Source organism: Channa argus, chromosome 6, assembly GCF_033026475.1.
Source record: "Channa argus isolate prfri chromosome 6, Channa argus male v1.0, whole genome shotgun sequence".
Lineage (NCBI taxonomy): Eukaryota > Metazoa > Chordata > Actinopteri > Anabantiformes > Channidae > Channa > Channa argus.
In genome coordinates, this window is record NC_090202.1 from 26,424,679 (window position 1) to 26,450,465 (window position 25,787).

The following is a 25,787-nucleotide window of genomic DNA, read 5'->3' on the forward strand; positions in this document are numbered from 1 at the left end:
ACACAGAATAAAACAAATACTTGCAGACATACACAGACAAATACAATACCTCCTCGTTGAAGAGTTTACTGGTTTCCTTCTTGATGGGGTCAAGATACTGGACCTGTCCGGCTGAGAAACCCACAATGAGGGCTACGCTTTCTGCTGTGGCGGAGTACTGGTTGAAGTCATGACACGTCGGCTGAGTCCCTTTGTAGATTCTCTTGTCTATGGGCTTACTGAGGTCTACAGCCTGGGTACAGAAAGAGAACCATGACCCACAAGGATCACAACAGAGTCGTCCACGGGGGTGTTATTTGTCCCACGATATTCATTTGTAATCCAGAATCCACACTAAAACAATTTACCAGAGCTACAAATATCTGCTGACAATTTCTCTTTTCATTTCTGTGCCCATTTATTATTCAGTGTTATGTTTTGTTCTGTTTTTGACAAATGGTCTTCACGCGTAAATCATAAAACTCATGTTGATGTGATTTTTATAACAGCTACAAACAAGTTTGAAAGAAAAACGTTTTTCATCTTTTCAAAAAAATAAAATAAAAAAAAATCAATAGTAAACATTAGATTTTGAGGCCAGGATGAAGGAGCAAATCTATTTTATGAACCAACGTTCAAAAGTCGTACTGGGAGAAAATACATCAAACAAGAGTTATTCCCCCAACAATGAAGCAACATGGCTGCAGGAGTATGTCTAGACTCGTACCAACAGGTCCCACATGAACTGAGGGTTTGCTATGGCCATTCTGGATTAGTCCTTAGTATGTGAAGTGGATTTAACATGTCAGAGTAGCCTGACACTAACAAAATACTTGGGAAAAAAACAGACTCATCCCGATAAAACACAATTCATAACACTATATCAGCAGTGACTGATATAGGTTCACATCATTTCATGTTTGTCGGTACAGGCTGATCTTCCTTCTGTCAATAGAGATCCCTTCCTGAAGTGCTGCTGATGTCAAGTGACGAGCCACTGAATCCAATTTATCTGAAGCTAACTGCTACAGGCTACAGATGTGAACAGATGAGAACCTCTCCGTTAAACAGATGTGTGGTGTGGAGAGAGGGTGCAGGCGCTTTATCTGTGGCATTTTACGTGTTTCTGGAACACACAGGAGGTCACCGAGGGCAGTAGATGAGAATCCCAGGAAGCAATGATCAGCGATTTGCAGATTACTGGAGACCTTAAGGTTAACGGCAGAGCTCAAAGTATTTGGGTCCTTCGTCACTAAAATGCTGTTGTACAGAATGTGATTGACAGAACATTTTCAGCTGAATTCAAGACAACAGTGGGCGTCTTTAGCACTTTGACCTGACATTTCCTAAATAAATGTTTGCTGGAAAATATGGGCGATTTACTATCTGATTATTAAGGATTCAGGCTGCAACTAACCTTAATCTCAATTATCGATGCTCATTTGGTCTGAAAAACATCAGAGAGAGTCCAGCTTGCCTGTCACACTGTTCCAGAAATAAAGGGTGGTTTCAAAGGTCTTGTTCTGTCTGACCAAAACTCCAAAAGAAAAGAGAAGCTGTACGATATTTAGAATGGAGAAGCTGAAGCTGAGACTGTTTGCCTTTTTTTCTTACAAATGACTGAAACACTCAGTTAATGTTCTCTTGGACACCTAATCATTCCTTGACTAATAGTGTCAGCTCTATTAGATATGCATCAGATTGGTATCAGCGCCAATAATGACCTTATTAAGCAGGCTGGTTATGAACCATTTGTGACCACTCTATGTTAAATACAGTTAGTGTTTGTCAGTAATCAGTCAGAGTGTAGCAATCTCCACCAGGTGTCAGGTCAGCATTCACTACTGAGTTTAGCCATCAGAGTCAGCCTCAGGGGAAAAGTGTTGTGCACCCTACTGATCATACGTAAACGCCTCAGAGGATGAACTTCACATCTGATTTCACTGTTAATTCACAACCTGACATGATGAGGAATGGGAACACCTACATACTGTGGCTCGATTTGCTGCAGGTCACGCTGCCCGAGCGCTGCTGAAAGGACAGTATGTCTGACACAACCACTTGCATGTGATTTCCTGCAGGCATGATGTGTTACTGAGTTCTGCATGAGTCAACTGAGCCATCGACACACGCCTGTATCAATAACAAAGAGAGTCCCGACAAATTAACTGTACTTAAGTAGTTGTGTCGTTGAGAAGTAAAGTGATTGTGACCCAGAAAAGACAAAAACATGAATGTGAATGTGTGCAGACCCTGACATTAGTGATGTATTCAGTTCTACTTAATTAGGTTCAAATGCTAAAAACAAGCTTTGCATGGAGAAACTAACGCATATCTGATTGAAAATGTCTGATTTCACTTTGCAACTCAGTAGTCTTGCCATGACACAGAATAACGTTTCCAAGGCAGTGGCATATTCAAAATTCAGATTTTTGATGATAACACATCATCTGCTCCGTGAGGGGGCAAGCAGTCTCGCAGGGACTGTTAAAATCTGCGTAAATGAGAAACAGTAAGATTAGTGCAGATTCATATTCTGATCAAATGCAGCAGAGAGAAGAAGTAACCTTTCAGTGCAGACCCAGTAAGGCAGGGAGCTGTCAAGCCGCTCGGATAGTAACACTCCTGCCCTCCTGTAGCGTCCCCTGGATGATACGCCACTCACGGTCTATTCAGCCAATAAATCTGCCACCCCATTTTGAATTATATGATAAATAGAAATGTAATGTGCAGCTCTAGCAGCTGGACAGGCTCCGTTTAAAAAGATGACGAAATACCAGCTAACAGCAGCACGTTAGCAGCTAGCGCACTAAGCTAAGTCCGACCGTCCGATGTGACTCCGGCCAGCGGAGGAGGGGGAGCGGGCTCACCTTCTTGATGTTGGTGTACGTGTAAAAATACAGCTCCCTGCCGATGTTGAAACACACCCGCTCCGACTCCTCGCTCGGGTCTTCGGGCTGCAGCTTGACCATAGAGACCCGGACTGGCGGCAGGAAGCCGCCCGGAGAGGAGTTGGCTGCGGCATTGGACGAGGAGGAGGCGGCGGCGGCGGCAGCGGCGGCGGCAGCAGCAGCAGCGGCGGCAGCGGCAGCCCCGGGCCCCTGCAGCAGACCGACCCCTCCGCCGGGTATCGGTCCCGGTCCAGCCCCGGGGCCCAGCGTGGCTCCGGCGGACGGACCCCGCGGCAGCCCGCCCCGCTGCTGCGAGTCTGAGAGGGTGAGCAGCTTGTAGAAGCCCTCTCTGGTCCGGAACTGGGATTTAATCTCATTGATATCCTTCAGAGCGCCGCCATCTCCGGCCATTTTTAGTACAAACAAGCCGCACAGGAAACTGCGATTTTGACCTGGAAATAATAACGCTGCAATAAAAAAGTACTAGAATAGAAACAGGAGAGGCGAAGGCGAGCAGCAGCTGCTGAGCTCAGCTAGGCCGACCAGCACACCCGGTCTGATCCAGTGCATTTTACACCGGGACCGGCAACCATACCGCCGCTACCTGGTAAATAAAAGCAGAGTGAAAGCCCTCCTGTGCCGGTGTGAGCATCATCCTCGCCCCAGTCCTGCCTCCGTTCATCCCGTCTGCGTAGAGTACGTGATGATGCGTCAGATGCTGCTGCTGCTGCTGCCCCGGCCTGACACTGCGCACTCCGGATCATGTGTCAGGGAGTAGAGAGGACTGATTTATTCCTCATATAACCTCCCGATGCCTCGCTACAGGACCCCACCTGCAGATCCTGTATAATATGGAATTATTTACTACTCTGTAGTTACTCACAGTAAAATGACACTCTAACGTTGCTTTTGCTGGTGCATCTTAAAAAACGCAAAGAATTAGAAAGCAAGCGTCTTTGTATGCAAAGAGATTAGTTCCAACAGCGATGGCTTCATTTGGAATGCAGAAATCTGACAGTGTCGCCCTCAGATTGGGCTCTTAAATATTAAAAAATGCTTTCCCTGGAAATCTAATTAAATTCAAGGATAATGGAATGGGGTGGTTTGAAATATGCATGTATTGACCCTCTGTCTTTGTTATCCATCCAAAACTGTTGTTTCCCAACACCCTCCTGATCTCCTTGTCTTCAGAGGGCTGAATTGGATGAATTTATTATGAATTACTTCATTTTACATTCAGCACCTCCAACATGCACAGATTTCTGCAGAATAATGTCTAAACCTGCACAAATCCTGCACAGGGTTATATATTTTATATATAGGGTCAATCTTTTACATAACCTCCATCATAGAGCACACGCACAAATTAGCACCACATCGTTCCAGAGGCGACCTAGAACACACACTAACAGTGATTACTTAACATTCAGATTGATTTGCTCGAATCATATCCCAGATCAATAAAGTTCACATCAACTTGTGTTAATTAACTTTATTACAGTGTAACACCAGCAAGAAGTGTGGCTCTTTGAGCCAACACTGACATACATACTCAGGATACAAAACACACATTGTGAGGAACCAGCAGCGTCGTTATGCTCCAGCTCTTTTGCTTGTATGTGGCATCTTTGAAAAGCCAATGTCCCTGCAGGCGACTGCTGCTGTGGCCAACAATACTGTGCAGGAAAAAATGAAGATACTCCTCTTTAGTGTCAGAGAGGAGGACTGTGCTTCAATGTTAATTTAGGGTTTTCTCAGATGCCGGGATTACGGAGTTTGATCTGGGTCTCACAAACCAAGTGGAAATGAGCATAAATAAGAGCAGACCCTAGATTTGGGCATAAAGGCTACACACAACAGTGGTCTAAGTTCAGTATGAATTTTCAACATCCTGCCATCACATGCATCCTCCTGACATTTCTTCCATTAGTAAACAAAATACTGTGTCAGAAACCATGTCTGTCGAATCTGTCAGTTCCATTCCACTCGAAAGCTTTAAATTCTGGGTCACTCAAATACAAGTGGAGTTGGGGTTTTCCTGTGATGCTTGAAGCCAGCAGGCAGGAGGGTCAGGGCAACATGACGTAGTTCTCAGCAATTTCTAGAACGTACAGGTTGGACAGCCCCGACTGGTCATCTATCTGACGCGTCTCCAAGACAACCATCCTGCAGTAAAAAAGTCAGTGGATGTCAAGCACGGATAGAGAGCAGCTTAAACATGAGTAAAATCAATTAAAATGTTAATGAGGGTGTATTTATAGGATACACCAGTAACAGTGAGTCATAATTATTCTGTTTAAGATCAAATGTATTCTGATATTAAATTGATTTCACATACAAGAGGAATATTAACTTTAGTGTAAACGGTTTAATTCACCTCTGATTGAGGAGACACACAGCCGTCATTTTGATTACATATATGTTGAACTATAATTACACAGTTGCACAGTGTTAAAATGCAAAAATGTAAATGTCAGAAAAACCAGTTAAGACAAAGGTAAGAAAAATTGCAAATGATTATTGTTCTTTTTGGCCACATACATCATACATTTAGTAAAATATGGGTGTCTATGAAACCTTGTACATCCACAGATCACTGACTTCGGTGATCCTGTGACTTTGGTTGCAGTGCTATGATGGGTCAACAAGTATCCATTGACTTAGCATTAAATTCTCTACACACAAGTATTTGTGTGTATTTGGCTTTTCATCTAATATCAACATTTTATTCTAAATTATGGTTTGGTTTATGGTTTTAGGTAAACACTAAATTTATAATTACTCCTCACTCCCAGCTCTCCCTTCCCCTGCTCTGCACAGCCCTTCTGCTGTTATCACATTACAACAAATTATAATGCTGCAAAGCATAATAATCAAGCAGATATTGCTTCTCTGATTGATTAGAAGGCTCAGCCTTGCTCAGAAATTAAAATCTCGGCAGTGTGTCCAGTGATGTTTAATGAGTCTGGCTTCACAGCCGCCCTACATAGATAGATATGCTCTGAGGCATATTTCCACTAAAAAAGCAAGTGAGCACGCTGTAGCTCAATTCGGTGCAATGCCTCACGTAGCTGCTAATGTGGCTGTACTCTCTTCTTATAGGACTGGTGGGTCTTTCTTACAAAAGTTTTTTCTTTAAAAAAAAAAATCTCTTTGCTGCAAATGGAGTTAGGTGTTATATTTTCCAGATGTTTGCAATGAGCACAAGGTGGGCTCATTAGTTGGCAACAAACTCGGCCATGTCGGGACAGAGAAAGCAGGGATAAAAATCATTAGGTTGTAACACATCAGCAGTGAGGGCAGACATGCTGTACCTGTCTGACTGTACCAGTCGGAAGATCTTCCTGAGGTCTGTGCTTTCCTCCAGCACCTCAGAGAAATCTTGTCCTCTCCTCTGCCAGCCGTGACGCCACACTGCCAACAGTGTGTCCTCAAAATAAACTGCAGACAGATAAAGTCGATGAGCTCTAGTCATTCACAGCTTTAACTGTCACTGGTTTGTCCGTAAAGGTTCTCACCTATAGATTCCACATCACGAGACAAGGTGGCTTCATGCCTGTTGCTTTTCAAATCTCCTTTCAGAGTGACTATATATACCGAGTCTGTGGAGAAGAGAGGAGCTTAGCGTTGAAATATCACCAGCATAAAAACATAAATATAGATAGAACATAATGAACACATTAGTATAGATTCCATCCATACATAACCACATCATAGCATGATCTAAGAACTCTATTTTTTGACAATTGTGCTGTTTAGCATATTTGTGTTTAAAATAAATTAAAATGATACATGATATAAAAGAAACTTGAATTGCTTACTTTCTATGAGGACAAGCAGTGAGCTACTGTCCAGCTGGTTTATTTGCACAACATCTGGGCAAGGTTTCTCTGTAAGAAAACCAACACATGCACACACACCAACACCACCGCCATCAACAACAAAAACAACAGGATATAAAATTAGTTAGATTGTAATTCATATCATGACATGGTGTTTGTAGCACTGTTTACTCTGCATTTTGGAATTATTTCTAGAATAGCAGTGATCAGGTAGTGTCCACATACCCAGGCCAGTGTTGGTGAACCAGGACGTGTTGGAGTTGAGGTTGATGTAGTCTACAGTGACTGGCAGGTTAGGGCTAGACCCCCGAGACACACCGATACAAACCAGTGGATAATCCTGCTGGGGTGCCACCACCATCTCAAACACACGCAGTGGGTTAGGCAGGGGAAAGTCGAAATGCTGCAGGTGAGAAAAAGTGTGTAAGTCAAGAGTTTAATATACTTTAAATGCCTTTTAAATGTTATAAGCTGGGTTTTCATCTCACAGATGGCAGCTGACAAAGCACACAGGTTAAGTGTTTTGTTCAATCCCACTTGCAAACTTTTAACACAGCATGGTCTGTAACCTAAGGCATCAGTGAGTCTCTTCTCACAACCATAAACATTTTATGGTCAAAGGTCTAAAGCTAACTCATAAATTTTACAGTGAACATAAAGTGCTTTATTTCAGTGCCAGCAGTTATTTTATGAGCTGCTGTCAGTGATAACAGTCCAATAAAATGGCAAAATGTCAAAGACACATAACAAAGATAAGCTTATGGCATCATACCACCTCTTTTATTATATTACCTTCAACATGCAGCATGTATGCAATGTGTGAATTTCATTAAAAGTGAAACGCCTATGATTTTGATACAATAATATATAAATAACTTATTGTTTTTACGTTTTGTGGATCCTTTAATAGTCCTTTTAGACTGAGGTGAGCTAGGTGCTAGTTCCGTGGAAGAGAGGCCCATGTCATTATGTCGCTGTATATGTCTGTGTTACGTCTCAGCTTTTGCAGCAAAACCAAGCACACTGACAAACACTACGTCTTTTACTCCTGGCCTTGCGAGTCTGCACTGACATCCAAACATGACTGATCCTAAGCATTTATGATACTCATCGGGCTCGCGCAACACACACACACACACACACACACACACACACACACACACACACACACGCACACACACACTTTTCTTTGTGGGACATATGAGTTTCACACCAAGGTTTAGTTCAACATTTTGACTTTTTTGAGAACTGAGGGATTTGTATTAAGTTCTATATTCGTACCTTAATTAGCATGAACTTGTGCATGGGTTCGTACCACTGCAGCAGCACCACACTGGACTCCATGGCACAGCACAGGAACACACAATTTTGCTGCATATTAGAAGCTACAACAATCAAGACAGAAGGCAAGTTTTAGTGGGTCTATCTCTCTGTATTAACTCTATTGCACATTAATCTGCCTTCGGTAGTTGAAATGCCAAAACTAACATTATCAAACATTATTTCACTATCTTACCAACTGAGCAGGTCTTGCAGCCTTTGGTATCAGGTATTTTAGATGTTACTGCATATTTCCTGGAGGTAAAACACTTTTTTTAGTGGCATGAGCTGATGTTGACATGTTTTTGAGACAAATACTGAAATGAAACAAGTTATAGACAATGACTGAAAATGAAATGCACAAAGAAACCAGTGTTACCTAGGCAACAGTCTGTGAGTCGGCAAAGCAACACTCCTCTGGTCTTTCCGAGCTTGTTCGTACAGTTCCTTTAGTGAATGGGAGTGAAGCTGAGATGATTTACCTGTGAACACGGAAAATGTGTGTTATTTTAACAATTTATGGTTTGTTTATGTTTTAGAGTCATAGAGTCTTTTAATTTGCAGGCAAGATTATAAACTTTACCAAATATTTTTCATAGAAGATTTATGCTTCAGATATGTTCAACTCTGAGAAAAGTTCCTTTGCCAGTTGCCATGACTCAACTTTTAGATATCCTTACCTAGATCACTAAAACAACTTTGGACAGCTTTAAACAAATTCACTGCAGACTCCTGTTGAGTTTGTAGTAGGAATGTTGAGAGGGGCTTCATTTAATGCAAATATTATCTGCAGTACACGGGGTATAAACAGGGAGGGCTGGGTGAAGCCAAATGCTACAGTATGACCCAATCACCAATATGTAGATTGGATCACCTGCTGACAAATGAATGTGACAATTAATTAAATCACATTTGTATTTTAATGTAGATTTTGATCAGTTTCTATCCTTCAGTCCTTGCTAAACTCAGCATTTTGTCTCATCAAAGATGATTTCTGCCATGCAGCTGTGTGCACTGCTAAAAATTCTTTACAGTCAAAACAGTTAGAGAGACATTGAGAGGCATTTAAAGGACTGATTATACACACCATGTTTAAGTGTGCTTCTGTAGCCGTAGTCAGGAGATGCGTTAAGAGTTATAGCAGAACAAGTCAATTAAAAATCCTTTGAGCGGTTAATGAAAAAATGTCGACTACTTTGTTAGCAGCTTCTCAATGTGTTATATTAACTAGAAGTTTCACCGAGAATTCTAAGCATTCAGCAATACATCTTTAGATCAAAACAGCTGTGGATCCAATTTGTATTTAGCACAGTTTAATTTACCTGATACAGACATGAGGACGTTATTAATGGTGTAGATCCAGGTACACTTCCCAGGATACAACTAAAGAAAAAGAAGAGACATCCATCCATTCACTGTGTCTTAGTTGTTGAAGTGTCTCTTTCAAAAGCACTGTTTACACTTGCTGTTGCATCAGTATGGTTTGTCTAGTACAGTCGAAGTTTGTGAAAACTTTACTGATCTTGACTATTTTAATCTGACAGACCTTTTGAATTTTACTTCCTTTCAATAAAGAAAAAAACAAAAACCTCAGGACTGACTAAAACAATGTTACCAACTAAATCAGAGTGATTATTGCCAGAAAATTTGGGGCTTACTTTCAATCTACTCACATCCCAAAGCTTGCAACACATTAAAACACTGAAGATGTAGCGCTGTAATAAATTAGAGAAAGATCCTACCAGCTCCATAGTGGCCTCGGTGCCATTCAGATTCAAGGTGTAGATTCCTTCTTCTGACCCCAGGATCAGATGGTGGTCTAAGGGGACAGACAGGCAGGTCAGACAGATGAAGTGAAGACTGACAACATGAAAGATAGGAGAGAATTCACTCGGTTTTGTTTACTCCATGGTACCACCTTTGGTTGCTGGGTTTTCCCACGTCGTGGAACAGTTTATTTTAAGAGGGCAGCCGTGGAAGATCTTTTTAAAGTAGACCTGAAGATTAAGTGAAGGATATAAACATATTCAGTCAGTCATCTCTATTTAAACCACAACTTGAAGTCACACACCAGAATGACTATATATAACTGCTACAAATAAGCACAAACAGAAGCGGTTGTTTGACATTAATTTGCCTTCCTCAGAGCTTAAAATACACAGCCCGTCACATTGGACATTAAGCCTCCAGGTTCCTATGAAGTGCAATAGCTCGATCAGATAAACACCCTGACATGCATGGTAAAAGAGATAATCTGGGGCAGGTTTCCCACAGAGAAACAGACGCTTGTAAACTTATTTGAGATATTAGCCCTTCAGCTCACCAATAACAGAGATCAAACTGTACTCTAGAAACCCGTCTGTGCTGCAGAGCATGTAGTATGCTCCTGCATCTAGGCAAGTACTTCTCTTGCTTACTGCTTAAGTTTATGTAGACAACTTGTTCCTCCAGAGTGCGATAGCTACAGCTGCCAAAACGATGTGTATATAATCACATGTGTACATCTGTACTTTATTTTCTACCATATTTTGTTTTGTTGTCTAAGTTTTTAATTTTTATTATTTTCCTCACTTCCATATCATATTGTATAATAGTGAAAATCCTAAGGAGAAACGTCTAGTATATTTAATATTTAAAAACCCTCAAACTACACTATATTAGCTTTCCATGCTCTGGCTTTTGAATTTTTGATGCTGCTGTCACAAGATCCAAGATGTAAGATCCAACGTTGTCATCCTACATACAACATATTATAATAACTATGGAGCTCAGTGAATTTCTATTGTTGATAATTTCCCTTAGGTAATTCACTGCACAATTCCTCCCCCCCCCCCCCCCCCCCCACACACACACACACACACACACAGACATCTCAGAGACTCAGCAGCATATGCGCTCATACGTAGAGAGGTGAACCTCTGCAAAAGCAAGAGAAACTCACAGGAGGTTTCTTCATGATGGGGCTGAGACACTCAGCTGGACTCTGTGAAAGAAAACGAAATACCTCATGATGAATTAAGAAGATGAGAAAAGGTAAATAATCCAGAAACAACTGAAAAGATAATGCAGCTTTTTTTCATCAACTATCTACGGCGGAATATTAGCCTCTGTAACTTTTAACCATAATCTGAACATTTCAATTTTGTTTCACCTGTCGTGTATCAGAATGGCGTGGAAGCCCATCTGTTCTCATTTTAAAAGCAATTATTAAGGATACTGAGGATATTTTTTATACAATTAAAAAATAAAATTAAGCCAGAAAAAGACCCTCCCTACTAGTCCTACTAGTAGAAAAACCTTTTCAAAATGTATCTTCTGTTCTACCTTTGATGGGGTTTTCCGTCTGCGTATGCATTTAGGCGGGAGCTCAGGAGGAATGAGGTTGGACAGGCTGTCGTTAAGCTGGGCAGGTAAGGAGGCAGGGTCTGCATCACACACACATAAACACACAATAACATTTTCACTGCACTATACGCTTACAAAAATGTGCACAAACTGTCATTTCTGTTGTCCTGTAGTTGAGCAAATAGGCAGATAATAATCACATTTTCCCAATAATTATTAGTCATAACCAGACAATGTTTTTCAGCCATAGCTATGACTGTGCCCCTCAGTACAGCTCACCCGAGTGTCGTGAGGATCTTGGTTGGGGGGTAGGTCGGACATGAGTCCCACTAGAGGTCCTGATGAGACAGGTAGGGGCATACAGAGAGGAGGGTTTCTTTGTTCGATCATCTTCTGCTACGCTTTCCTCTGAGCTGGTCCGTGCTTTAGGCTGCACACACAGAATCATGTCGACATAAAACAGGATTTAGTAAATCAGCTTCTGCATTTGAGACTCAAAGTTTTGTTTTTAAGTGTGGTGCTAAAAAGATTTCCAAACACACATTTCAAACTTTGCCTGTAAGTAATAAATTCTAATAATGAGAAAATCATAATAATAAAAACTGAAGAGTAGTAACTGTTGCACTGAAAAATAACTGTATGATAATTTTTAATGCAAACAGATTGTTTTAATGAGGCTTTTTCCTACAATACACAGCTTGTCACTGTGATAAATGTAAATATACAATTGTAAATGGAAATTGTAAATGTTTCCTGTTTCCTGAAGGCGCTAAATAATCACCTTTGGAGGAAGTGGAGGTGGGATTTCGTCAGCTGGCACTGTGACGCTGTTGACAGAGTGTTGATTCAGTCTCTTGTGTAAATGATGCAAATACACATTAATAGAAATTTAAATTGTGTTTGTCAAGCTCACCTGCTGCCTTGCATTGTAGGACTGAGGTGGACAAAAGAGAGAGAGAAATTTACTGCATTCAAGCAACTACTGGGAAGTCAAACACAGTATTATGTAATTCTGACCCAGCTCCAACAATAGCTTTTAACAAATGAACAGATATGAACATTCCATGCCAATATGTGTGTCTGTAAAATGTAGTCTCCAAACATTACTTTTAATATTTTCACTAATAAACCATGTAGCTGTATGAAAGTTAAACACTTATTTGGTGACACTGTTGACACTATTCTTACATGTCCACATCATCATAGTCATCATCTGAATCTGTGTCCTGGGTCCTAAGAGAGAAAGAGAAGAAAGAAGCTAAGTTATTTTAATCTCAATGTGATATTTAATGAAACTCCATATCTGTGGTCTGTCATTCACACACCTTGTAGAACTCTTGCTATTGCAGGTTATTTCCAGTGAAGGTCTTAACTGTTAAAAAAAAAAAAAAACAACTTTATGGAGGAGTTTACAGTCAATTAATGCATGTTTACAGATATATTTTACGGGTAAACAAGAAAGATTCGAACAATCACACAAGCTATTGTGCATTTGTTATGTTATGATACAAATCATCCAATTAAGAAAAAAGTGGGCAGTCTTGCAGTGTTTTTTTGACATTTATAGGACATTTTCATGGGGATTTTAATGGAAGGCTTTGTCTTTATTATTGTTTGCATGTCCTAAAATGAGCACTTCTGACCTTTTTACAAACTGCAATGACTGACTTGTCAGCATTTGAATGTAAACTCATGTCATGAGGGTCTTATTCTTTTTTTAACCTGACTCTAAAGGAACCTAAAGACATAATGCAGAGCACCCTGCTGCATTTCAGCACAGGAGCTGAAATGCAGCAATTCTTCTTCTTCAATTCTTCGTTATCGATATGACTGATGAACGAACAGACAGGCTGGATGCATCACTAGCTGTGCCCTGTCATTACACATGTGTGAAGTGGTGCAAGAAGCACTGAGATAATTATTTAAGTAACAGTATCAATATCATATTGCAAAAGTACTGCATTCAAAATATTACTTAAAACATAAATTCTCAAATAAAGTAGAAATACGTCCTAAATGTACTTCCCCTTTGCATGTGTCTATAATGTATCTTCACACATGCATACTAATTGATTTAAATATACAGTATACCCATTTTTTCATATTTTTTACTTTTCCTGTGAAGAGCAGCTGTAACAAGGCAAAACGAATTCCCTATCAGATGAATAAAGTTCTTTGAATCTTAAATCTATATATGATCAAAGTAATTACTGTATGTATGGATATGTGTGTTTACTTGTACATATGTCTAAAGGTCCCCGTAGGAGCCTTAAATGTGAAAAATACTTACCGTTACATTGGGTGATTCTTTCTTCACTGGCCTCTGAGTATAAATCTGTTCCACTAAGCAAACACAAGGAAAAACATTTAACACAATGAAAACCTTAACATTTCTGTCACTATCCACAATTTGATATTAAGAGAAATAAGAGCAATGACAGAATCGCCAGCACTATAATCGCCCAATGAATTGCAGGTAGCAGAGCTAGATTATTCAAACATCTTCAGTAAGTCTGACAACTCAAATAAAGATGCTGAGAACTGGAGCAATGTCAAAAAAAGACGAGGCACCACAGGTGATTAGCAACATCATCCTTTGTAAGTGGATTTACAAAGAATACAGTTTTTGCATAACAAGCATTAAAGCTTGTTTAAAGTTAGATAGTTATTTTTTTATTCTCTGTACTTTTGTGAACTAATAGTTCATTAAAAATTTGCATATTGAGTAAATTAAAGCATGTTATTCTTCAGCTAATATGAAATCAAATGTCCTAGTTTGCTGTGAAGAATGGATAAAATATATCATAAAAGGAGCAAAAAGGAATAAAATGATAGAAAATCTAAAATGTTTTTTTACTTACAACTAAAGTCAGAGTTAGTCCTCTCTGCCCGGTTGTGTTTACTGATAGACTGAATTCTCCTTAAAGATCCAGGAACTGCCACCTTTAATCAGTAAGAAAAAAAAAAAAAACGGATAATCATTAGTACAAATCTGAGGCAGGAGAGGGAAAGTGTCTGGGCAGCAACCCAAAGCACAAAGCAAAAAATAATACATTCGAATCAGAAAGAGATTGTTTTGCCAAGTTCACAAATGAGAGAGAAACGTAGTGACGATCATTAACAAATTTTTCTTATACAGTGGCCACAGACCTACATCTAAGTTTATCAATTCAAGTTTTAGTAAGGATCTTGTTAAGACCTCCATTTCCTCATCTTCTGTCATCAAACATGTCTTCAATTTCTCAGGATGTCTATACTTCTCCAGCAGGTCCAGGGTCAGCTCCTGGTTCAGGGACTGCTGGGTCAAAAACAGGTGCTGCAGAGAGGAGACAAGGTGGAGAAGAGACATAGAGGTGTGGGAAGCAAAAGGGACAATCAGTACAGGTTAACAGGAACTGTAAAAGAGTGGCCATAGACCAAAATCATGAGGACTTTATTCTGCAACTCGGCCACTTGATGCAGAAATTACACTTTAAATATGAAGTGGAGTAAGTGTGATTTGTACTGACTGAGAGCATCTTGGAGGCACTGGGTCTTTTCTTCGGGTTCCTCACCAACATGGCCTTGACAAAGTTATAGAATGTAGAAGACCTGCAGGGGGGGAGATACAATAAAAGAATTTTATAACATTGAACACACTCGGAAGACATCGGAGTTTATTATCACAGATTGACTGATACTGTGGAAGCCACCTGGACATGGACAGTCATAGAACGATGAAATGAAATGCTTGTTATAAACGTGTAATGGGTATTTGTTTACCATTTAGACTTGTCCTTCAGTTTAGGAGGCTGGTAGCCACTCTTCGACATGAGAAACAGGACCCTGCAGAAAAAGCGTGTCAATGAGCATAGTATTTATAAGCGTGAGTGTCTCATGAACGCACGGGTCTGCTTTTCGCTAATAGATTTGACTTTAAGACCGGGCTGTAACTGGTTTGTGTTCTATTCAGCAAAGTGAGGAAGCTGTGAGTGATTGCATGCATGTGCATCCGACCGCCGGACGTGTGGGTGGTGGAAACACTCAATGGTTTGTATAAAATATAACAACACTACTTAGTATGCATGGGGTGGTATATGCTACACATCATTTGTAAGCATGTGTGTGTTTACATGCGCCTGAGAGGAGCCATGCAGTGAGAGGAAACATTTGAGGTTTCATGTGACATGTGTTTAAACGTTTCCAGACAGTTGATCAGGGTTCTTCAAGTTCTTCAGGCCTTTTTGCAATCAATGAAGACTGTAAGATCAGCCTGTAATTAAGAACAGTTATAATATCCAGTAACATTTAGTACGCTGGTCAAGGAAGAGGCTTCTTCATTTATGATGGACCGGTGGAGAGTTCCTCCATACCACCACAAAGTCGCAATTGTCTCTTTATGTAGACCTTTGTCCCACCCAGCCATCATGTTTGTTATTAGACACCACATATTAGCCACCTACAAAGCAGCCTTTACATCCCCCATTTGGCAGTTTAACACATTCGATGTTTGTGTGGGACAGTGAACCACATCTTAGTGACTGTCTTAGTGACTGTGGCTTTACATGCACTCAAGGAGCCAGTTACTCAGAAGAAAACAGCTAGTTCAAGTAATCGGGGAAAGAGATAGAGAGACCTGGTCTGCATATACATGCAGCAGATGAGTAATCCGATTTCTCTGCCACCTCCATCGTATTTTTTAAGCATGGCTTACAGATATGATCTACACAGTCACTGTTTTTGTTAGTTTTTTGCTGTGTTTGTCTCACTGCAGAGTGACAGCACAGAGGGAGAGACAGGACAAGACAGAGGAGAGACACAATACAAAAACAGTGATTTGGTTTAGTTAGTCTTAATGCTAAATTAGGATTGACAAAGCTAAAAGCAAAGTGTCTTTGGGCAAGACACTGAACCCCAAGATGCTCCCGGCGGGTCAAGTGAGCACCTTGCATGGCAGCCACCACCATTGGTGTGTGAGTGTGTGTGAACGGGTGAATAAGAAGCAACATTGTAAAGCGCTTTGGATAAAAGTGCTATGTAAGTGTCCATTTAAATGTGTGTCTTTCAGTGAGTATTTACCGCAGAGGGTGAACATCAAACATTGGTGGCTGCAGCTCTGCCAGCTCTATAGCTGTGATGCCCACGGACCAGATGTCACATAATTCATTGTAACCACCTTTTAACTCTACAGCTGCCACCTCTGGAGCCATCCTGAGGACAGAAGGGGAACAATGAGTGATTTTAATGTCTCAGATCAGCTAAAAAAGCTGGTACTTTGTTTTGCAATGTACTGACTCAAACGTAGTCCAATGCAACGTTACAGTTTACAGACTGTAAATTATATGTAAATGTGCTTCGTGCACCTATTGCGTATATAACTTTATGCTTCAAGGGTCCACGGGATAACATTTAAAGCTTTGGGATATGAGCTTACCAATACGGTGTTCCAATGAAAGACTTCCGCCGGGACAGAGTGTCTGTGATCTGAGCTGAGATTCCAAAGTCAGCTACACAACAGTGAAGACAAAAACAGAATTAAAAAACACAATCACCCAATCAGTATTCTTCAGTCTTTCTTTTTTTGTGGAGTATTCACATCAAAGCATTACCACAACCTAAGAGGTTCCTTGTAAATGTTGGAATGGTAAATGGAGTGTTGGAAGTTAAAAACACCAGAAAAGAAATGTTCCACCAATAAAATAAAAAAAAAAAAAACAGAAGTCGCATTTTGTACCTCATTAACATAAAAACAATTTTTGACGAGGTATGACAATTGAGCAGTCACACTTGTGAGTGACTCATCTTAACCTAACCGGTGCAGTGCAGAGCAGATGGTGCAAACATCCACCTACCCAGCTTGACCTTCCCCTGATCGTTGAGGAGGATGTTGGCACCCTGTGAGCAAAAGGGAACGAGATAAACATCAACACAGACACTAGCACATCTTGTTATACCAAGAATCTCCTTTACACACTCACAAAACCGAAGCCACACAGGATAGCAATACAATACGGAACTATGCATCAGCAGTTGTGGTATTCTTAGCATTGGCTAATTTTCTACTCCTATAGCTTCAGTAAGTGTGAATTAAAATACGCTTTTATCGAATGCTGTAGAAGTCTGAGAGAGAAATTCAGATTCCCTTCACAACATTTTTAAAACGTAGAATTAAAGATATTGTCTATCACCTGGTTTAATAAACGTATACACATTATTTTATTTTGTATTTTATCATTTCTGAGGAATATGTGCAGGTCTAACCCAGTCTTCAGCCCAGTGTTTGCTATGCTTCTGTGTACATATTTTCTCTGCTGCTGCACTGACCCAGTTTTTTCAACAGCAATCTAAAGGTTTCCTCTGCTGCAGTCTAATGCACTTTCCCACATATAAATGCAAAATGCAAGTAAACAAAATTTAAAAGAACAGTCCAATTTTGCTGTCTGACATGCTCACCTTAATGTCTCTGTGGATTTTCTTCTGTGCATGCAGGTAATCCACACCCTGACACACACACACACACACACACACACACACAGCAAACATTATAAAAGTGAGTTTATCAACAAAATTAAAAGTTATAAAAACTGATGAAAATAAATTTACTCAATAAAATCAAGGATCAAGTGACGGATGTAGGCTTTGATTCAACAGTAGAGTTTTAGATGATCAATAAATAAATGGTTTACCTGTAGCATTTCCCTGCAGATGTATGCTATCTGTGGCTCAGACAGTGGACCAGTCACTGTGGAACACAAGTTACTTGTTAAAATAAAATGGAATGATTTGATCAACAGAGGAGATAGAAAGTTAAATTTATTTTATAAAAATAAATAAAAATGACCTTATTAAGTTCAATTTAACTAAAGACTGAACAACACTTGCAGAAAATACTAAGTGTAAGTAAAAGGCTAAAAGCAGAAGTACAATTTTAAATTCTTTACTCAAGTTGAAGTAGTAAATACATGCTGTAAAAAGTACTTTAAGTACAAAACGACAAGTCATTTACATTTTACATTTACATAAATTTCTTTGGGGGGGTCACTCGGGTCCTAAAATTGATATTTAAAGCCTCCTTAAGCCTTTATCAAAAGCTAGTAAGATGTAACTCTACGTAGGTTTTCAAGATGTTTGCAGGCTTCGTGATGAATTCCATATTGTCTCATTTAGAGGTTTTTATTTTACTAATATGTTTTTTCTTTTTTACAATAGGATGTCAAGTGTTAGCACATTATGCCCTAGAAGTGTTTTGTATATCAGTCAACAAAAACAAACAAACAAACAAAGATAAATAAACCAACAATAGTTTCATCATGGTTGGTCCACAAACACACATGACTACACATTCCCTCACCATGGTAGATATCCTGCAGGGAGCCTCCGCCACAGAACTCCATGCAGATCCACAGTGTACCACCTCTGCAGATACAAAAAGAAAATGTCAGCATTGCCTGCTGTAATAGGAATGAATACGAGATACAGAACAAACACACAAACAGACATCTTACCGTATGTAGCTGCCATAATATGCCACTATGTTGGGATGTTTGCAGCTCTTTACTATGACAATTTCCTGCTGGAGGATAGAAAAATCATCCTCTGTGGAACCAGACACAGAGAGAAGATGCATATTTATTACTCTCACCACATCACAAATAAAGACATGTGCAGTCGACATGTATACATGTAGTCAAAACCAGTCCTGCAGCATAATTAGATATGAGATGTTGCCTAGTTAAGCACAATATGAGCAGCCCATCCCTTAATTCAACTACATATGTTAAAAAAATATTAAGCTGGGTGTGGAAAAACACTTGAGAACAATTTCTCTGCAAACATGCTACCATAATGTTAAATGTTAGGGCCGATGAGGTCATAGATGTCCTTGCTTATAATTGGGGATGCTAAATACAATAAATGAATTTACATTAAAAATGCTCCCAATCCATACAACCAGAAACTTGTCTCATAGCTTTCTCAAATAAAACAGATCTACATTGTAGATTATTAATGAGACTGAAGTAAGCTCATATTTTAAATATAAACATGCAGTTATAACCTGTGGACATTTGGCGGCTCCAAATAGCAGAAATAGGAACATGATACTAATAAGTTGAGCATTTCTTGCATGTCTGACAACAGCATTTAAAAGTGTGGGATGATTGCTATGTTGCTTTAGTACTTCCTAGGCAAGTAGTAAAGGTGAACTGGGATGGTCTAGGTGAGGCTCCGGTTCATGAAGTCCTAAAGATTCTCCAGAAGAATTTGTCCTGCATCCCTGAGGAGGCTGCGAATATGGTGTAAATAGACCAAGTTCGAATTCTCTATTGTGGTAGTGCCTGCTTCGAGCTGTGGTCAGAGGGTTGTCGGGGCCTCTGATGGTGGAAATCTGAGAAACCACTGGTGACCTCAGGACTGCTTCTCTGCTTTTTGCAGATGATGTTGTCCTGGTGACTGTATTGGACTGGGACCTTCAGCACGCACTGTAGCAGTTTGTGGCTGAGTTTAAAGTGGCTGGGATGAGGGTCAGTACCTTTAAATCTGTGGCTATGCTTCTCTGCTACAGTGTAGTCATCTCTTCGGGTTGGGAGTAAGTCTTTTCACAAGGTGAAGGAGTTTAAATATCTCAGGGTCTTCAAGAATATGGGTAAAATGGGATGAGGGCGTGAGGATGCAGTGTCATCAGCAATGTGGACACTTTACTGCACTGTTTTGTGAAGAGGGAGCTGAGCTTGAAGGCAAAGCTCTCAATTTACGAGTCAGTCTACATTCCAACCCTCACCTATGTTCACAAGCCCATCTTCCTGAGCCTGCTGCCACCGCAACTCAACTTCAGATAAGCGGTGGAAAATGATAATGAAGAGGATGATAATACTATGGATTTGCACAATAACTTTGTGACTTGATTTACCAGCCATAATTTACTTGTATATTGTAGCAAGGTAACTGCATATTTCACAGTAGTGCAGCTTTGCTTACGCAAACAGTTATTGTAATTAAACTGAACAGAAATGTAACCAAATGCAGCTGCAATTTGTTTTCAATGGCTATTTGTGCAGTCTGATGGTTTATATCTTTCCTTTGTATGGCTGATGTTGCTGTGCCACTACGATTAATGAAACTCTCTCTTTCTATCCTTTTAGCAATTAGTACAAGTGCAATGTTCTGTGTTTTAACTATAAAACAAAGTTAATAACAAATAAAAACACACACACATTAAAAAAAACAAACAGTAAAAGCCTATATCTCAAATAGCATTAAATGCCAGGGAGAAAAAATGTGTTTTAAGAGAAGATTTAAAAGCAGGAAGTGAGGTGGCCTGATGCCTGATGTGCAATGTGACGTGTACACATTCATATATAATCTTCACCTGGCTCCATCTTGACAACCTTGATAGCTGCCAGCTCTCCATTCTGTTTGTTACGTGCCTAAAAACACAAAAACAAACATACATGTCAACATATCTACACTTTTGTGGTCATTCAGTGTTAATGTGATATGTCCCAGTTGTGCTTTCTTCCTGGCAGAGCTTCATTTGCATGTTTACCGTCTAGATCAGTGGAGTGCAACAAACAGTTCATCGCCCCACTCTGTTTCTATTACATGTACAAAGACACACGAAGCTTAAGTTAACACACACGCACACAAACACACATATTCATAGCAGATGGTCACATGCACATTCAGATGGTAAACGCACATAGTGACCTTTAAAGTCTGACACCATACGGTGGTGCAACTTCTCTCTGCTTAGTCACCTGGTTTATAAACAGAAAACATAAAGTTACTTCCTTTACACTTACATATTTCTAAATGGGTCTAAGTAGATTTTCTACTATTTTGCCCTAGAGACCAAAGGAAGGCCAAACACATTCTTCACACTATGAAGTATTCTGTACTTCAATCTCGTCTGTAGCCTTCCTGTGTACAGTTTCCATGTTTTCTCCGGTGTCCTCCCACAGTCCGAAGACATGCCTGTTAGGTTATTCGGGGACTCTAAAAGGTGTGAATGTGAACATGAAGGGTTGTCTGTTTGTGCATGTCTCTCTGTGTTGGTCTTGAGACAGACTGGCGACGTGTCCGGGATGGAAGCTCTCACCCTATGATAGATGGGATCGACTTGAGTCCCCCCACAATCCTACACAGGATAATTGGTTACAGACACTAGATGGATGAATGGATGTTTTTAAACTAATAGAGCGCCACCCGGGGTTCGAGCTATAACTTGCTGTTTACCCAAGCATATGTGTGGACAATGGCAGCGTCATTGTTCACATTCTTCTTTGCGTAGTTTGCGCGTGTCTGGAGAATTGAAAAGCTCAGCCAATGGGGCAAACTCAGGTCTAATTGTTGACTGACAACAGCGTTTCATCCTCTTTCACAAACTAATCAGAAGCCATGGCAACAATCCAAGAGGTTAATTTTGAGATCACAGCAGAGAAACGAAACAGCAAAACAACATAACAGATGAACAATGGCAAATAAAAAACTAGGTAGTTCTTGACTTGTCTCTCAGGCTGAGATAAATCTACTTTCACAATTCTATTTTTCTTTTTCTTAGTAATGCTACTGACATTGTAATATTTTTACTTCTTTTTTAACTTCTTCAATTCTCCTATTTTCATTTCACGTTCCTTTGTACACTGTATTTTTCAAATAAAAAGGGATTCAACAACAGTGTTGGGCAGGTTACACTGTAATGCCAGTACATTTGCTGTGCATGACTGGTTTGTTTAAGTTTGGTTAAAGTTTTATTGTTGTAATAATAGTTATTTTTAAGATATTTATTTTGCAGCTGTGTTCTGAATACCACATGCTGTCTTGTTTATAATCTTGTTTTTTGTATTTCTTTGTATTTCGTATATTATAGGTGAAAATAATGGTTATTATTCTCCTACTCACAGCACATATTTGCAAAGATAAAATCATGACTATAATTAATAATGCATTTTGTGATATAGAAAAATTGTGGTCTTTAGTTTTGCCCCTTTCTCCACTACAGAACTGAACTGGCTTGACTTGAGTCGACTCTTGACTCTTCTTATTTTCCATCAGGCAAAATTTGTGTATAGTACGGAGGCAGGACTAAAGGTGGTGTGGAAACACTGTGAACTACTCATGGTCAGACAGAGAAGCGTCACTACCTCCATGTCCGCAGTCGGCTCGTCGCCTACTTTTTCTTGCTGCTTTCAATCTCTGCTAAAAAACCTCTTGCTGTGAGAAACAGTCACATACTGAGCGTTAAGAATTATTCAATGTTCTCATTCTGTCTTGTGTTGACAGTGACCTCACTGTGGCTCCATGCAGCACTGGCATGAAAACCAGGTGGTACGACTGTATAAGTAGATCTTCGTTCTCGATCTTTGTTCTTATTTGTGGTCATCAGAGCTACTGTTGGTAAGGCAGATGTCTATGGACCAGCAGAAAACCATAAGAAAGAGATGTTACAGTCCTGACAGTTCTGCTCTTCTCGCTGGGTTCAGACGAGATGACTTAACACATAAAGCCATCTGTACCTCATTCATTACAAAACTGCCAGCCCACCCACCTCATTGAAGGAAATACCCATTCACATATAGACGCTACTGAAATAGAATACAGTCATAAGAGTACTCGGCCAGTGAGGGTGGGACATGTAGTAAACGGCAACTACGGAAACTCTGCTGTTTGAGAGGGAGTTTTAAAAACACAACACAAAGGATATGTGATGGATACTTTGGGCAAATTACAGAAGAACATCATTGGAATAGGTTAACAAAGCATCATCCTCAGCCCAGGAGCAATATTGTGAAAATATTAATTGCTATATCATACATATGTACATATGGCTGTTTGCCACTGAACAGTTGTATCACAACTAACAGTTTTGAAATGTTATGACATAAACAGGATGTCATTATCATTTTAATAGTATAATGTCATAAGATGCTAATTAAATGAAAAGTTCTGAAGTTCTGAAGTGAAAAGTCCTGACTAGAAACCAGACGGTGGACGTCACCGTTAACCAAGCGCTACATACATTTTATCGGAAAGCTAAGCCCACTGGCAAATGCTGAACTGTAATGGAAGCTGACACTTGGAGGTATTTATCGTTGGCGGTGTTGGTTGTTATGGTGTTCTGTTGCTCAACATCAAGTCTTCCTTTGAGATTGACGTTGAAATAGCAGAGTGGAAAGTCAGGTGTTGTGGTCGCTGTGGCGGTTGGTCATAAACAAGTGGCTTACATTAAAGTAAGATGTTCTTATTTTTAGCACATACTGCCCTTTTTTACCAAGACCAACGCCCAACGTTGCCCTTTCACAAACATCACTTATCTAATATAACGTCCATGAATAAAAGTTTAGTTTGTTGTGCTCACAACTTGACAAATTAAATGTAAGAAACCAAGTTCTTATTATTTACCCCCTTTGAAAAACAACTGACTCTTGAGTTTTGCAAATGTGATCTGAATCATAATTTCTGTGGATATCTCAAAAGCTCAGCACATAAAACTGTATTCCATCATTGAATATAACAAGCACTGAGAGCTGGAAGTGCTGGAAGAACACACAAACAAAATAAGAAAGCAAGAACAAGTCCAAAAGTAAACTCCAACACAAGTACTACAAGTTCTTCACTCAAGTTGAACTGAGTGAAGAACTGCATGCTCTAAAGTACTCCACCAAGAAAACAAAGCATTTTAACATTGTTGAATTTGATACAAAAACACACACACGTCTATCGGTCTTCCTTAGGCAACAACTTGGTTTAGAAGAAGACAGTAAAGGGACTAAACACTAGCCGTGCTGTTTCTAGCCTGTTATTTTTTAAGGATAATTCAACTGAGAACAAAGTGGAAATTTATGGCACCTATTACTCAATGGGTGAGGAAGGCAAACAGATAGGTTCTGACTCCAGCAGCACCTGCAGTGATGCTGGAGCACATTGAACAACTATGATTGGAGTTCTGAGCCTTTCACTGAGACACTACTTTTCTTCTGCAGCAATGGTCACAAGCTCGCTTCTCTAACCTTCAGGCCACCACTGGCCCTTTATCATATATACCTGTTCCAATATAAACTACTGGGTCAATATAATGCACTGAAGGTTTCATGTCGGATGAAAACATCTCTAAAGTAGCATCTTTCACTGCATTCTGATGAGACTGCTGCATCTGATGACAAGCAGGGACCATACAGGTTGGAAGCAGGCAGGAAGGTGGAAGGTCTAAACTTCAGAGTGACTGTAGCTGCCCTGTGCTACTCAGAAATGCAAGAATTCTCCCAGTGCTTCCAGTGGTCATATTGGGCCTGAAATGTATTTTGTGACTCAGGTGCACTGACTTTTGGCCTTAAGCCTCTTGCTCAAATGCATGCAATGTTTGACAATAAAGAGAAACTTTTAGCTTTCAGTGAACCTTTACTTTTAGTACAAATACATTCTGCAGAAGCTGAGCATCCCACTGGTGTCAGCTGACAAGATTTTTAAAGGATATGGTCTTCAACAAAAGCTGAGATGAAAATATCTGACATTTGTACAAGAGAGTTTGTGATCAGTTCAAACTTTACTGAAACAGTGTATGTGTTTCCTGTAAGTATAAAAATAAGACTTAAATAATATCTGATGTCATCTTTGAAATATGTTTTTGAGAATGTTTCCTCCTGTTTATTGTCACAGAGCAATTGACATGTGCCTGTATAGTACCTTATAGTGTGTGTTTGTGTGTGTGTGTGTGATGTGTGTATTTACAGGGGTTTAGTACAAACAAAAGCATTCAGTGTTTCACAGGTTAGTAATAGAAAAAAACAATGGAAACTCCATTCAAACAAAAGAGTCCATCTGAATGTCAGTGTGTGTGACATCAGAGAGGTCATTAAGAGGAAACACGCCCTGTCAGTAAACAATCTTACACACACACAAACAGAAGCTGTGTACACTCAGCGTTAACATTTCCATCTTCCATCTTAATGTTTGTGTACTAGTTTCGTCTGATCAGTACTGGGCAGGGGTCTTTCCTTTTGTTGACTCCGAATTCGTATACACACAATGCGTACAACTCTACATACATCGTGATACAGTACTTCAAGCCATTCAAACCAGCAGGTCTGATGATGCCTACAATTCACCTCAACAGAAGCCAGAAAGGAGAAAAAAGTATATGAAGAAGTGGACGCTGCTAACTTCTTTTATCAATCACTGACATTGACCTTATGTTATGAAAGGTCACAGGGAGAAGGTGACTGAAATATAAAAACATGCCACATATTAAAATACATACAGCAAAAAGGATTAAGATGGTGATTTCTAACTCTTTGTTGTTGTTAACAAACCTCATAAAGAGACTAGAACCCACAATAAAGTTTATCTACTCAACATAATGTCTGTGAATCCAGAATCTTAGACATAGATGTCATTGTTGTTTTATACATAAAATGTGTAAAAAGTCAGATTTATG

The 25,787-nt window shown here is 39.8% G+C and overlaps 2 protein-coding genes across 3 annotated transcripts in view; both read right to left on the reverse strand.

Annotated features, from left to right (window-relative positions):
• Positions 1-4,100, reverse strand: part of hif1al (hypoxia inducible factor 1 subunit alpha, like) — a 35,250-nt gene extending 31,150 nt beyond the window's left edge. Inside the window, exons 1-2 of the transcript XR_010914669.1 lie at positions 2,850-4,100; positions 50-232 (exon numbers count right to left, since the gene is read on the reverse strand). The gene's annotated coding sequence lies outside the window, so the exon portion shown is untranslated. The remainder of the gene's footprint in view (positions 1-49; positions 233-2,849) is intronic.
• Positions 4,101-4,347: 247 nt separating this feature from the next.
• LOC137129005 (mitogen-activated protein kinase kinase kinase kinase 5-like) overlaps positions 4,348-25,787 on the reverse strand; it is a 29,977-nt gene continuing 8,537 nt past the window's right edge. Inside the window, exons 2-32 of one of the 2 annotated variants that reach the window (XM_067507763.1) lie at positions 20,724-20,781; positions 18,862-18,952; positions 18,708-18,772; positions 18,043-18,098; positions 17,810-17,857; positions 17,209-17,251; positions 16,791-16,863; positions 16,436-16,567; positions 15,140-15,202; positions 14,887-14,968; positions 14,532-14,693; positions 14,239-14,320; positions 13,668-13,720; positions 12,703-12,749; positions 12,566-12,610; positions 12,291-12,311; positions 12,159-12,204; positions 11,657-11,807; positions 11,357-11,457; positions 10,974-11,015; positions 9,951-10,029; positions 9,775-9,851; positions 9,355-9,415; positions 8,412-8,514; positions 8,229-8,287; positions 7,994-8,097; positions 6,938-7,115; positions 6,692-6,760; positions 6,389-6,472; positions 6,185-6,311; positions 4,348-5,036 (exon numbers count right to left, since the gene is read on the reverse strand). In XM_067507763.1, the coding sequence (XP_067363864.1) occupies positions 4,940-5,036; positions 6,185-6,311; positions 6,389-6,472; positions 6,692-6,760; positions 6,938-7,115; positions 7,994-8,097; positions 8,229-8,287; positions 8,412-8,514; positions 9,355-9,415; positions 9,775-9,851; positions 9,951-10,029; positions 10,974-11,015; positions 11,357-11,457; positions 11,657-11,807; positions 12,159-12,204; positions 12,291-12,311; positions 12,566-12,610; positions 12,703-12,749; positions 13,668-13,720; positions 14,239-14,320; positions 14,532-14,693; positions 14,887-14,968; positions 15,140-15,202; positions 16,436-16,567; positions 16,791-16,863; positions 17,209-17,251; positions 17,810-17,857; positions 18,043-18,098; positions 18,708-18,772; positions 18,862-18,952; positions 20,724-20,781 (2,499 nt within the window). In that variant the 3' untranslated portion in view covers positions 4,348-4,939. The remainder of the gene's footprint in view (positions 5,037-6,184; positions 6,312-6,388; positions 6,473-6,691; positions 6,761-6,937; positions 7,116-7,993; positions 8,098-8,228; positions 8,288-8,411; positions 8,515-9,354; positions 9,416-9,774; positions 9,852-9,950; positions 10,030-10,973; positions 11,016-11,356; positions 11,458-11,656; positions 11,808-12,158; positions 12,205-12,290; positions 12,312-12,565; positions 12,611-12,702; positions 12,750-13,667; positions 13,721-14,238; positions 14,321-14,531; positions 14,694-14,886; positions 14,969-15,139; positions 15,203-16,435; positions 16,568-16,790; positions 16,864-17,208; positions 17,252-17,809; positions 17,858-18,042; positions 18,099-18,707; positions 18,773-18,861; positions 18,953-20,723; positions 20,782-25,787) is intronic. The other variant, XM_067507764.1, reaches the window with a different exon arrangement.